At 41.8% G+C, this 14778-nt stretch overlaps 1 protein-coding gene across 1 annotated transcript in view; it reads left to right on the top strand.

Annotated features, from left to right (window-relative positions):
• LOC134659760 (uncharacterized) overlaps positions 1-14778 on the top strand; it is a 28071-nt gene extending 13293 nt beyond the window's left edge. Inside the window, exons 2-6 of the mRNA XM_063515462.1 lie at positions 1550-1692; positions 2038-2152; positions 5369-5567; positions 13393-13558; positions 14399-14778. Of these exons, the coding sequence (XP_063371532.1) occupies positions 1550-1692; positions 2038-2152; positions 5369-5567; positions 13393-13558; positions 14399-14503 (728 nt within the window). The 3' untranslated portion in view covers positions 14504-14778. The remainder of the gene's footprint in view (positions 1-1549; positions 1693-2037; positions 2153-5368; positions 5568-13392; positions 13559-14398) is intronic.

The following is a 14778-nucleotide window of genomic DNA, read 5'->3' as shown; positions in this document are numbered from 1 at the left end:
CCTAGCTTTAAATAAAATTTGAACCCTCTACCAACTCTCAACCCCTGTTTAAACTTTTAGGGGATGAATTTTTAAAAACGCTGAAATTACTTTTCTTGTATTGTAATAATATGCCTTTATACAACGATTCAAATCCCGCACTCAAATAAATATTTGGGTTCCATACAAATTTTTGACCCCCTTCACCACCTTGGGGGATGAATTATCAAAGACTCTGAAATTAGTTTTCTTTACCTTTACCTTTTTACAAAGCTTCAAGTTCCTAGCTTTAAATAAAATTATAACCTATACAATCTTTCTACCCCTTTTTAACCCTGTTATGGGATGAATTTTTAAAAACGCTGAAATTAGTTTTCTTGTGTTCTAATAATATGGCTCAAAGATTTAAGTCCCGCACTCTCAAAAATATTTGATCTCCGTACAAACTTTCAACCCCTTTTTCACCACCTCGGGGGATGAATTTTTAAAATCACTGAAATTAGTTTTGTTGTTTTTTAATTTCATACCTTTTTGCGAAGTTTCAAGGTCCTAGCTTAAAATAAAATTTGCACCCCAAGACAAAGTTTCATCCCCTTTTTTACCCGCTTAGGGGTTGAATTTCCTAAAACGTCGCAATTACTGTTTGTTGTAATCGGCTATTATGCCTTTCTAAGAAGTTTCAAAGCATTTGTAATGGATTCAAACTTTCAACCCCTTTTTAACCCTGTTAGGGGATGAATTTTCAAAAACGCTGAAATCACTTTTACTGTCTTATAATAACATACCCATATACAAAGTTTCACGTCCCACACTCACAAAAATATTTGATCTCCATACAAACTTTCAACCCCTTTTTCACCACCTTGGGGGATGAATTTTCGAAAACGCTGAAATTAGTTTTCTTGTTTTTTAATATAATACATTTTCACAAAGTTTCAAATTCCTAGCTTAAACTAAAACTTGAACCCCATACAACCTTTCATCCCCTTTTTAACCCCCTTAGGGGTTGAATTTTTCAAAATCGCTTCTTATCTCTTGTACACTTTACAAATGCAACCTAGTGTGCAAATTTCAACTTTCTAGCTTTTGTAGTTTCGGCTCTGCGTTGATGAATCAGTCAGTCAGTCAGTCAGTCAGGACACTTGCATTTATATATATGACTTATAAACAACACTTGCACTGCGTGGGCTATCTAATCCGCTGCAGACTTTTTTTGGTCCGACTCTAGAGCCTTCCCTTAGTCGTGTGAAAATATTCATAAGTTTAGAGAACAATCTCTGTCCCATTACTTACTAAGCTGTGATGCAGCTTAATTAATTTAATTTTTATCATTATACGGATGACTGCTAGAAGTGCTGAAACAGGAAAACTGAATTTATGGAAGTTAAGAGCAGATATATATTTTCATTATAAGTACCTACATTTTTCGCGCGCAGTCCGCTTGAAGAAAAATGGGTCCCTTGAGAAATTATTTTGGCAGTTGCGTAGGCATTTTACCCTGCAAAATGGCGATCAAAATATATGAAATGGTTCTCTAGTTAGGTATTTATCTACCATTTTTTTCTTATAGTGTTTCCGCAAGCGGTGATGTGGTCGCGCAAGCAATCAGTGTGTAGCGCGGTGAGTGGCGCGTCGAAGGGCGAAGATGATCCACTCAGCGGCGGCCTGCAGCTCTATCCCTTCGCCATTGCTCTGCGGGTGCGGGTACTGCAGGTACAGCACTTCCAATATTATTTAGTTAGGTACTAGTAAGCAGCAGCAGTAAGTTCGGGCGAAGAGCGGCGCAGAATACATCTGCAAGCTCTGCAAATAAAATAACATTTTTCTGCACTATTACATTACCATCACCCACTGAGCGCAAAGCTGTATTCTGAAGTGCCAGCAAATGTAATATTACAGATCTCGAGGTCAAACTTTTGCTGGCACTTCAGAATAAAGCAATAATAATAAATTGACCCCGCAACGGTTTGTAACCCTATTTTATAAATAATAAAATCTCTTATTCGCCCACAAAGAAGGTTGAAACAATCGTCTTTATAATAAAGGTCTTTTGTTTAGATCGTGTGCGGTATCGGCGGAATAGTGGTGGGAGCAGTAGGCTGGTTGGAGGAGAGACAGCAGGTCGAGCTCGGGCTCGGTGTACCGGCGGGGGGCATCACAGTGCTGGCGGCAGGTAACCACTACAAGACACTGTTCAGGTGTGTGCGGTATCGGTGGAATAGTGGTGGGAGCAGTAGGCTGGTTGGAGGAGAGACAGCAGGTCAAGCTCGGGCTCGGTGTACCGGCGGGGGGCATCACAGTGCTGGCGGCAGGTAACCACTACAAGACACTGTTCAGGTGTGTGCGGTATCGGTGGAATAGTGGTGGGAGCAGTAGGCTGGTTGGAGGAGAGACAGCAGGTCAAGCTCGGGCTCGGTGTACCGGCGGGGGGCATCACAGTGCTGGCGGCAGGTAACCACTACAAGACACTATTCAGAACGTGTCCAATATCAGTGTTATAGTAGCGGGGAAACGGGCCGGCTGAAAATTGTTAGGTAGAGTGTAGGGTCACGTCACTCATTAATCTCATTATTAGTTAATGCGTGACTAACTTCTTACTATTTATCCAATTAAGCTCTTATCAATCTTACGGATTTCCTAGTTACATATTAAATATTAGTTACATCTGCTTTCGAAGAATTAGCGAAAGCACTGAATCAATAGGCATAAAAGTTAAAAAAAAAACTCATTGGTACATTGGCGTTTAAATCCACGGCCTACGCACCCATAATTCTGTTACTGAATTCTACAAAACGACTTTTTAAATTAAATGTTTTACCAAGGATAATTGCTTCCTTACACATAATAACTTGCGGCCTCTAATTTCTCTCTTATTGTACCGTTTCATGGTAAACACAACTTTATTACATGTAACGATGCTTTAAATTTCAATATAAACGAGCAAGTAACATCATTAATATCTTTCGCAAATTTTTTAGCATTATTTAGGGCTATATATATTTTACTGACACAACGTCATAATTCTCCAAGCTAGTTTTGACGTGGCCCAGGAAAAATTTACTGGCAGGCCGACTTGCTAAAAAGCAGTCTCGACGAGCTTTATAATTATAAACAAAGGGCACTCATTAAGATACCTGAATGAGTGCCCTTTGTTTATAATTATAAAGCTTTCAAAATATTGAATTAATTTCATTCTACATATCACTTATTAGACCACTAGGCAAGAAGCACAAAGTCGCTAAAGTTGGCCGATCCGATCAATAAAGATAAAGTACAGGAAACAGATAACTATTAGGTACTCAACGACGGTATACTTTTATTTAAAGAAAAAATTTAAAGAGTTTAACTACTAGGTCCAGATAGTAGAACGTTCCGTTTTTGTATCCATTCGAATAACATGAAAAGGGAATGTGATAATTATCTATGTGCTCGCGCGCGTCAGTAGGAATGTCTAATTCAAAGTTGCTTGCACTTCATAAAAAAAAACTTATGACATCGGTACATGGATTTCGTGACTCAAATTACCGATTTTTTGTTGCAAAACGTAGAAAAATGAAAAAAACGTAACTTGGAAAATGCATGAAACGCCCTGGGTTACCAGGACAGAAATGTATCACTTTCAACCTACTTAACATATGTATGAGACACTTTCAGAGCATGATAAATGTAGCATTTTTCCGTTGGCATCTGTACCGTCGCATAAATTTTAAGTGTGTGTGAGTAATGTCGTATTATGAGCAATGTCACGAGCTGTCAAAAACCTAACTCGAATTGAGCCACATTTCCCTTTTTATCTGAAATCTGGTATTACTTTATCGCCGTCCGTTGGTGAGGTTTTACGAGCGCCCTGAATTTGTAGAAAGTCTTGCGTGGCTGTAAAAAGGCCTCCCGGCGGTTGAGGGCCATTTCATAAGGTTTTAATTAATTGGATGGCATCATAGTCAGGTTTAACACTGTTGTGATGATTATAGTGTGTAAGCAGAAGACAAATCACATTTGTTTATAACTAATTAATTAAGTAGTTATAATTGGCGTGATAAAACTTGTCAAACATATTATTCTCATTACAAAAACTTTATAATTTGTGACGCGGGTGGTTTTCGTATAGGGAACGTGCATAAACTGTAGGGGGCACCACAGGAGACGTCAGATTTTTGGCGCGAGGTGTAATGTTTTTGTTTCCAAAGTAACCTACAAGATGGCAGAACCTGCTATGCACAAGAAAACGTACGTAGGTGAAGTGTCAATGTACTTGTTTATGGTTACGATTCGGGCCACAAGATGGCTGACCCTCCAACGCGCACGGTCCCTATATTGCTTAAACCGTTTATAATGTAATGTGATGGATAGGTAGGTATCTAGAATATCTACGGCTATTTTTAGGGTTCCGTAGCCAAATGGCAAAAAACGGAACCCTTATAGATTCGTCATGTCTGTCTGTCTGTCCGTCTGTCCGTCTGTCCGTCTGTCCGTCTGTCTGTCCGTCCGTATGTCACAGCCACTTTTCTCCGAAACTATAAGAACTATACTGTTGAAACTTGGTAAGTAGATGTATTCTGTGAACCGCATTAAGATTTTGACACAAAAATAGAAAAAAACAATAAATTTTTGGGGTTCCCCATACTTCGAGCTGAAACTCAAAATTTTTTTTTTCATCAAACCCATACGTGTGGGGTATCTATGGATAGGTCTTCAAAAATGATATTGAGGTTTCTAATATCATTTTTTTCTAAACTGAATAGTTTGCGCGAGAGACACTTCCAAAGTGGTAAAATGTGTGTCCCCCCCCCCCTGTAACTTCTAAAATAAGAGAATGATAAAACTAAAAAAAATATATGATGTACATTACCATGTAAACTTCCACCGAAAATTGGTTTGAACGAGATCTAGTAAGTAGTTTTTTTTTTATACGTCATAAATCGCCTAAATACGGAACCCTTCATGGGCGAGTCCGACTCGCACTTGGCCGCTTTTTTTTCACGTCACGTCAGTCCACCATAAAACAAGTCATACAATAAAAATTGCACACTCCAATTAGCTTGAACTGTAAACAGCTGAAAAATTATAGTCCATGACCGCACCATATCGTTACTATGGGTGATTTTGAATCCGCCGTAGAAATACGAGTATGTAGGTTGTATTTTGCGCCAAATTACTACACTCCTAGGCGTACGACTAGGCCATTAAGGGCCACTTGCACCATTTAGTAACCCGGGGTTAACCGGTTAAACCTGGAGTTACCATGCTTACCAGTACAATTTGACACTGGGTTAACGGTTTAATCGCTTAAACCCGGGTTAGTGGAATGGTGCAAGTGGGCCTAAGTTGTCTATTGATAAATCAAATTATAAACCAATATAGTAGTAATAAGATCCTGTTCATCTTGCAGCAACTTCAGTGTACTACAGCCGCGGTTTTGGCGGCTGGCCTTATTCGCGGGCGGGCGCGCCGCGCGCGTGGGGCACCCCGTGGCGCGCGCTGGGACCCTCGCCCTGCGCTGCCGTGCCTCTTACGCTGTTGTGGACGGCAGCTCTAGCAGCACACATTGCCATGCTGGCCTTCTGTATCAGATCGCTCTTGAATATCGGGTAAGTACCAGAAATATACTCAACCCGTCGCCGCGAAAAAAAAAAGACTACCGTAAATACAGAAAGGAAACTTCCTATAAAACCGAAGTTTGACAGCGATTCAGGGACGAATCATGTATGGCAGTATCCCTTTTGGCTATTTAGGGTTGTCAAAATTCAAGTCATTGTCTTACAACACTCACAATTTGCATTAAGTAGGTAATACCAGGGTGCCTAGCCAACGTGCCAATCGTTAACGCTCCGTAGCGTAGCGTAGTCATTTCTCTCCATGCTCTATCATTGATTGAGTTTGATTTCCTGTCCCATATTAGTGCGACAGAGACAGTTGCATTTCGTTCGCTACGGAGCGCAAACGCGATGCGTAAAACTAAAACGTTATTAACGTTGCAACGGTTTTAAAGTGAAACACGATAATAATTAATGCCTAGATTGTAAACTGGAAAATGGAATCCTTGCCGGCGTCTATATTTCCGGGCTCATATAACCCGGCAGCCTTCAAATCAAGGGTGAACAGGCACCTTCTGGGCAGGCTCGCTCCATCGTAGGCCACGTCTTCGCCTCAGCTAGTCTGTGGCCATGAGTAAGCCCATTTATAATTAAAAAAAGACTGTAAACTTTATAACAACGACATGATAGTACTTCGAATGATCAATTAAACAATTTAAAGCAATAATAATTCTCAAAACAAGAAAGAGCACTCCGGTTAATGGCTCATTGTCGAGAGGCCACGCATTGTTTACGCGAGCGCAGGCGAGGCGAGGCGGTTCCTTTATTTATAGACGATTGGATCGCATTTCTACGGTTTATTCGTAAATTGTTTGGCTTGATGGACAATTCCAATCGAATGCTCTGTTCGAATAAGCCGACAGATGTATTTGTTTCTTTGTTAAATCGAATAGACATGGGTAATAAACATACATTTGAGAAAATGTAAATAAGGTTGTCAAAAGTAACAGATTGGATAGAAACTGTTAACTACTAAACATTTTACCCACGAAAAATACTCTACTAATACTATTTATACCAAAATGCGACGTGCCTACTTATCTAGATTAATCGACCATTATTTTTAGGAGACAAAAATAGTCATTAGGTATTTATCTACAATTAAATAACAAATAGATTCCAAAAGGATCCAAACTAACATTCAATTAAATTTAATAAGATCAATAATTTAAAAAAAAAAGCCCAAAAAAGCCGTCCTGTTACAAATGAAAACCTAATCAAATACCTAATAGATACCTATTGAAGCACAATTTGTCTAATTGAGTAGCTGTGTTTCAGCGTAAAGCTAAGTGGTTTCAGTTACAGTAATACAAACATTTATATTACATTTAATTTGCCAACGAGCTTTACTATCTACCATGGCTGGGGATTAGGCAGACCCTGGGCCAGTTGTAAAGTGCGTGGGTAAAAACAGAGATGTAGATCCTAATTTGTCTTTCAAGTTCCCAGTTACACAACACTCATTTAAACTTTCACGATATTTACACATTATTAAATTATACAACGGGACTTAATCGCGTATCTAAGTTTTAAGATTTACCTCCGACGTTTCGAGGACGGCGTTGTCCCCGTGGTCTCGGAGAAGACTGGCTTAAGTTGACATCAGCATCGTCTAACCGCGCGAGTTTTTCGAACTACCCGCACTTGGTCTTGTCTATCCGCTTGAACGTTTTGCGCACTAGGGATGTCACTCTGTCGACACACAACACTAACGATATTCGATTTATCGACTGTCAATATTCGTTTACGCTTACATTTACTAATGACTGGATTCCATGTGGATGAGATCTTGAAACCCTCGTACCGATTGAAATTACTATGTTTTTTGATTTCAATGGCTTCCCGTACTTTCCTGCTGTAGAAATGACGATCCGTGGACAGGATTTTAGGGTTATGCAGCTCAATCCAGTGGTTTGGTCCTGACTCCAGTAAATGCTCAGCCACGGCAGACTTGTTCACCTGACGATTTTTGACAGCTGCAATAAGAGCGCTCCAACAAGAAAAGTCAAAATAATGCAAAATTGATGATATTCCTCGATGACATTCAGTACTTTAGGGTCATTATTAGAAACAATGAGTACTTGTTACGGTAAAAGCGTCTTCTTATCTTTAGGAATTACTTTTTAAATATTGGAAAAAGGGCTTATTAAATTAGTAATGATTTTTTTTCTGATGGTTGTTTCCGAAAAACCACGTGAAGCACTAAATTGTGAGCTCGTATTTGTAAATGTTGAGAAGTTTACTCTGGTAAAGGTGGCTATTTTGTATTACTAATACCCTGTACATTAGGAATTACTTTTGACATTTTTCCTAAATACCTTTGAGAAAGAGAAAATCGAAGAAAAACAAACTCAATTTTCTCTCCGAAACAAGTGTCAATTCCTACGAAATTCTACTTAATATCGAAGTCATTTTCATACTCAAGCAATCTACAGCGTTTGCTTATACTGATGGTATACATTAGTGTTTATGAAATTCTACTATAATTTTTTGGCAATTTTTTGAAAACGACTCTAATATTACCGATGACGCGCGGTCGTGAGCTCAGTGCCGCGGCAGAGCTTGTAGAGGTAGGACGTGTGTCGGTCGGCTCCGCACGTTTTCAACGGCCACGACGAGGTTTTTTATCATTGTGTGCGGCAGGCGCCGTGTAAAATGCTATACTGTGTGCGTGACAGTGCGTGTATACGGCGACTGAGAAACTTTGATCCTAGTACTGTGTATTTGGTTTTATAGTATAGTATGTAACTACCGGACAGCATTAAAGATATTTGAAATGATCTGATATTTTATAGGTACTAAATTAAAAAATGGCTGAATACAAATGCTTTCGATGACATGTCAGAATCAGAATATATAGGTCTGATGATGGAGCTGGGAGGTGGTCACCGGTACCAATCAACCATGCAACTAAACCACTTCGTGTTTCGGCTCGTTTGATTCGTCTCAACAAGATCTTTGACACAAGATAGGACTCAGGGTCTGATGATGAAGCTGGAAGGTGGTCAACGGTACCAGTCAACCATGCAACTAAACCACTTCGTGTTTCGGCTCGTTTGATTCCTCTCAACAAGATCTTTGACACAAGATAGTACTGAGGGTCTGATGATGGAGCTGGAAGGTTGGCACCGGTACCAGTCAACCACGCAACTAAACCACTTCGTGTTTGGGCTCGTTTGATTCGTCTCAACAAGATCTTTGACACAAGATAGTACTGAGGGTCTGATGATGGAGCTGGAAGGTGGTCACCAGTACCAGTCAACCATGCAACTAAACCACTTCGTGTTTGGGCTCGTTTGATTTGTCTCAACAAGATATTTGACACAAGATAGTACTGAGGGTCTGATGATGGAGCTGGAAGGTGGTCACCGGTACCAGTCAACCACGCAACTAAACCACTTCGTGTTTGGGCTCGTTTGATTCCTCTCAACGAGATCTTTGACACAAGATAGAACTCAGGGTCTGATGATGGAGCTGGAAGGTGGTCAACGGTACCAGTCAACCATGCAACTAAACCACTTCGTGTTTCGGCTCGTTTGATTCGTCTCAACAAGATCTTTGACACAAGATAGTACTGAGGGTCTGATGATGGAGCTGGAAGGTTGGCACCGGTACCAGTCAACCACGCAACTAAACCACTTCGTGTTTGGGCTCGTTTGATTCGTCTCAACAAGATCTTTGACACAAGATAGTACTGAGGGTCTGATGATGGAGCTGGAAGGTGGTCACCAGTACCAGTCAACCATGCAACTAAACCACTTCGTGTTTGGGCTCGTTTGATTTGTCTCAACAAGATATTTGACACAAGATAGTACTGAGGGTCTGATGATGGAGCTGGAAGGTTGGCACCGGTACCAGTCAACCACGCAACTAAACCACTTCGTGTTTGGGCTCGTTTGATTCCTCTCAACGAGATCTTTGACACAAGATAGAACTCAGGGTCTGATGATGGAGTTGGAAGGTGGTCAATGGTACCAGTCAACCATGCAACTAAACCACTTCGTGTTTCGGCTCGTTTGATTCGTCTCAACAAGATCTTTGACACAAGATAGTACTGAGGGTCTGATGATGGAGCTGGAAGGTTGGCACCGGTACCAGTCAACCACGCAACTAAACCACTTCGTGTTTGGGCTCGTTTGATTCCTCTCAACGAGATCTTTGACACAAGATAGAACTCAGGGTCTGATGATGAAGCTGGAAGGTGGTCAACGGTACCAGTCAACCATGCAACTAAACCACTTCGTGTTTCGGCTCGTTTGATTCGTCTCAACAAGATCTTTGTCACAAGATAGGACTCAGGGTCTGATGATGGAGTTGGAAGGTGGTCAATGGTACCAGTCAACCATGCAACTAAACCACTTCGTGTTTCGGCTCGTTTGATTCGTCTCAACAAGATCTTTGACACAAGATAGTACTGAGGGTCTGATGATGGAGCTGGAAGGTTGGCACCGGTACCAGTCAACCACGCAACTAAACCACTTCGTGTTTGGGCTCGTTTGATTCCTCTCAACGAGATCTTTGACACAAGATAGTACTGAGGGTCTGATGATGGAGCTGGAAGGTGGTCAACGGTACCAGTCAACCATGCAACTAAACCACTTCGTGTTTCGGCTCGTTTGATTCGTCTCAACAAGATCTTTGTCACAAGATAGGACTCAGGGTCTGATGATGGAGCTGGAAGGTGGTCACCGGTACCAGTCAACCACGCAACTAAACCACTTCGTGTTTGGGCTCGTTTGATTCCTCTCAACGAGATCTTTGACACAAGATAGAACTCCGGGTCTGATGATGAAGCTGGAAGGTGGTCAACGGTACCAGTCAACCATGCAACTAAACCACTTCGTGTTTCGGCTCGTTTGATTCGTCTCAACAAGATCTTTGACACAAGATAGTACTGAGGGTCTGATGATGGAGCTGGAAGGTGGTCACCAGTACCAGTCAACCATGCAACTAAACCACTTCGTGTTTGGGCTCGTTTGATTCCTCTCAACGAGATCTTTGACACAAGATAGAACTCAGTGTCTGATGATGAAGCTGGAAGGTGGTCACCAGTACCAGTCAACCATGCAACTAATCCACTTCGTGTTTGGGCTCGTTTGATTCCTCTCAACGAGATCTTTGACACAAGATAGAACTCAGGGTCTGATGATGAAGCTGGAAGGTGGTCAACGGTACCAGTCAACCATGCCACTAAACCACTTCGTGTTTCGGCTCGTTTGATTCGTCTCAACAAGATCTTTGACACAAGATAGTACTGAGGGTCTGATGATGGAGCTGGAAGGTTGGCACCGGTACCAGTTAACCACGCAACTAAACCACTTCGTGTTTGGGCTCGTTTGATTCCTCTCAACGAGGTCTTTGACACAAGATAGTACTGAGGGTCTGATGATGGAGCTGGAAGGTGGTCAACGGTACCAGTCAACCATGCAACTAAACCACTTCGTGTTTGGGCTCGTTTGATTTGTCTGAACAAGATATTTGACACAAGATAGTACTGAGGGTCTGATGATGGAGCTGGAAGGTGGTCACCGGTACCAGTCAACCACGCAACTAAACCACTTCGTGTTTGGGCTCGTTTGATTCCTCTCAACAAGATCTTTGACACAAGATAGTACTGAGGGTCTGATGATGGAGCTGGACGGTGGTCACCAGTACCAGTCAACCATGCAACTAATCCACTTCGTGTTTGGGCTCGTTTGATTCCTCTCAACGAGATCTTTGACACAACATAGAACTCAGGGTCTGATGATGAAGCTGGAAGGTGGTCAACGGTACCAGTCAACCATGCCACTAAACCACTTCGTGTTTCGGCTCGTTTGATTCGTCTCAACAAGATCTTTGACACAATATAGTACTGAGGGTCTGATGATGGAGCTGGAAGGTTGGCACCGGTACCAGTCAACCACGCAACTAAACCACTTCGTGTTTGGGCTCGTTTGATTCCTCTCAACGAGATCTTTGACACAAGATAGTACTGAGGGTCTGATGATGGAGCTGGAAGGTGGTCACTGGTACCAGTCAATCATGCAACTAAACCACTTCGTGTTTGGGCTCGTTTGATTTGTTTCAACAAGATCTTTGACACATCATAGTACTCACAGGGTCTGATGTGCAGCTGGAAGGTTGTCATCCCAGATACGAAGTGGTTTAGTTGCATGGTTGACTGGTACCGGTGACCACCATTCAGCTCCATCATCAGACCCTGAGTATCACCTAGTGTCCAAGATCTTGTTGAGACGAATCAAACGAGCATAAACACGAAGTGGTTTAGTTGCATGGTTGACTGGTACCGGTGACCACCTTCCAGCTCCATCATCAGACCCTGAGTATCACCTAGTGTCAAAGATCTTGTTGAGACGAATCAAACGAGCTCAAACACGAAGTGGTTTAGTTGCATGGTTGACTGGTACCGGTGACCACCTTCCAGCTTCATCATCAGACCCTGAGTCCTATCTTGTGTCAAAGATCTTGTTGAAATGAATAAAACGAGCCCAAGCACGAAGTGGTTTAGTTTCATAGTTTACTGGTACCGGTGACCACCTTCCAGCTCCATCATCAGACCCTGAATATCACCTAGTGTCCAAGATCTTGTTGAAACGAATCAAACGAGCTCAAACACGAAGTGGTTTAGTTGCATGGTTGACTGGTACCGGTGACCACCTTCCAGCTCCATCATCAGACCCTGAGTCATATCTTGTGTCAAAAATCTTGTTGAAATGAATCAAACGAGCCCAAACACGAAGTGGTTTAGTTGCATGGTTGAATGGTACCGGTGACCACCTTCCAGCTCCATCATCAGACCCTGAGTATCACCTAGTGCCAAAGATCTTGTTGAGACGAATCAAACGAGCTCAAACACGAAGTGGTTTAATTGCATAGTTGACTGGTACCAGTGGCCATCTTCCAGCTCCATTATCAGACCCTGAGTGTCACCTAGTGCCAAAGATCTTGTTGAGACGAATCAAACGAGCCTAATCATGTTACTACATGGTTGATTGGTATCCGTAACCACCTTCATCATCATCATCAGGCTTCATCATCAGATGCTTAGTATCAGCTCGTTTCTAAACTAAAGATACAAATTAAAGGTTTTATTATATAGCTAAAATAGTTTCACTATACAACCTATACCGGCTATACCATATGCAATGACGAAAAATGAAAATAAGCGAGTACCTAAGTAAGTACGTATAATTTCTTTCTAGTAATAATGACCTACATAAGTATGTATATTTGCACTGGATTTAGTATTTTCGTACCAAATAACATTTTTAGGACTTTGATATTAAAGTACAGTTAGTGTTGTTATGATTGATTTCAATGTGCTTCACGTTCGGATCAAGAATGTTTAATCCATCATTGTAGTGCGACCGAGGGAAAATGCGGTGGAAGGGTTCGGCGACCTGAGATCGCGGGGCCTGCCGCAGCGCGTAAAATACCTAAACTCGCTCATCCCCGAAATGTAATAGCACTCTTAACTCTTTCTGCTATTGTGCGCTTTGTTTCTCCGATATAGGAACTACCACAACTGCAATCAATTTTGTAAACGCCAGGTGACTGATACGGATTAGATACGCGATTAAGTCCCGTTGTATAATTTAATAAAGTTCCCAGTTAGTCTCGGGAATTCTGTCCCTAGTCTGTTGTTGTTAAGTTAAGATGTGATGTTTACCATACACACGGGTACTAATCCTAAATGTGAAGCCTTTTCAAAAATTGAAAACGACGTCTGAGTCCTGTTAGCTACCTGTCGTAATCGAATGTTGGCTCTTTTTCAGTCTGTGAAACTTTTAAATATACAATAGGTTTACTGTACCAGATGCGGCAGCAGTACGTGTATAGGCGTGGCGGGCGCGCAGTTGTCCGTGTCAATGTCGACGCTAGCGGCTGCTGTCTTTATGCTACAACTCGACCTGCGGTACGACGCGTCGCTGTCCCCGCCGCCGCGCCACTCCGACATGCACACCTGCACTGCTGTGTCTATGGTATGTAGCTGCTACTATCTTGCTCCAGCAGTTAAGATAAGAATGTGTCAGTGTCGACGCTAGCGGCCGCCGTCTTTATGCTGCAACCCGACCTGCGGTATGACGCACTGCTATTTATATGGTTTGTTGCAAGTAGAATAAATTTATCTGCCACAATATTAACATTTAATTCCTTATAATAATCAAGTTATAGGTACCTACACTTAATACAGTATTACTCTAACAACCGCTGATTACCCTAAAGGTACGTTTGTTCAGGACTGTCAGTTAACACTCGTCAATGTTGACTCAATCTTCCAAAACTAAAATTATTCTAGTCGACAAACTTGCTTTAAAATGTATGAATATCTTTCTTTAAAATCACGTAGCTAAAATGCAGACTGAAAATATCAAATTCCTTATTAAAAGAAAGACCTCTAATTGGAAATTTTACTCCACGGAAACAAGAACAAATTATGAGAGCACTGTATCAAAAAAAAAGGTTTTATCGTATAGAATAGTATAGATGTTTAGTTAGTAAATGCGCAATTCTCAGACACGATATAAATATTACAGTACCAGAGTCGATCTTACGCGGTTTTCACGCTGATTGATAGTAATACATATACTTACATATAATATATGTACATAACTACGTCGTACCGGTGTGTAAGCAAAACAGCGCTTTGCACGTACGAGTATATAGCAATGTACCGCTCGCACACCGGAGCGGCGTGCGGATCCGCATTAAATGTAACATCCGTCTTAAGTAGGTAGGTACCTAGAATTTGGTCGCCACAAAAGTTGCGGCGCTAGCTGTGTCAGCCGAATACACGGTTTATATTTAATGTTGAACAACAGGTGCCGCTGACGTCGGTGGCGGTGCACAGCGGGAACAGCGGCGACATGGACGGCAGCCCGCACGAGAAGTCCAAGGAGGCCCCTTCGCCGCTGGAACCGACCTGATGCAGTAGTGCCTAAAGCCATTCCACACGCGTGATTGTACATCGGATTTCTTACTGCAGATAAATCTAATGAATCGAGTTAATGTGTCAAGAATATGTCGGTCGAAGAAAAACTCGCAGCGCCATTTCCTAACGCTCATGTAGTGTGTGCTGGCTGTTAATTCTTAAGTATTCCGCTAGCTCGGGCAAGTCAATTACTGGGCGAACCAATAACGTGATCTCAAGATCCGAAACAACTCTGCTTAATTAGAGACCATTCTTATACTGGTTGGTCTA

This window comes from Cydia amplana, chromosome 2 (genome assembly GCF_948474715.1).
Source record: "Cydia amplana chromosome 2, ilCydAmpl1.1, whole genome shotgun sequence".
Lineage (NCBI taxonomy): Eukaryota > Metazoa > Arthropoda > Insecta > Lepidoptera > Tortricidae > Cydia > Cydia amplana.
Note: the sequence above shows the minus strand (reverse complement) of the source record. Positions and strands in the feature narration are given on the sequence as shown.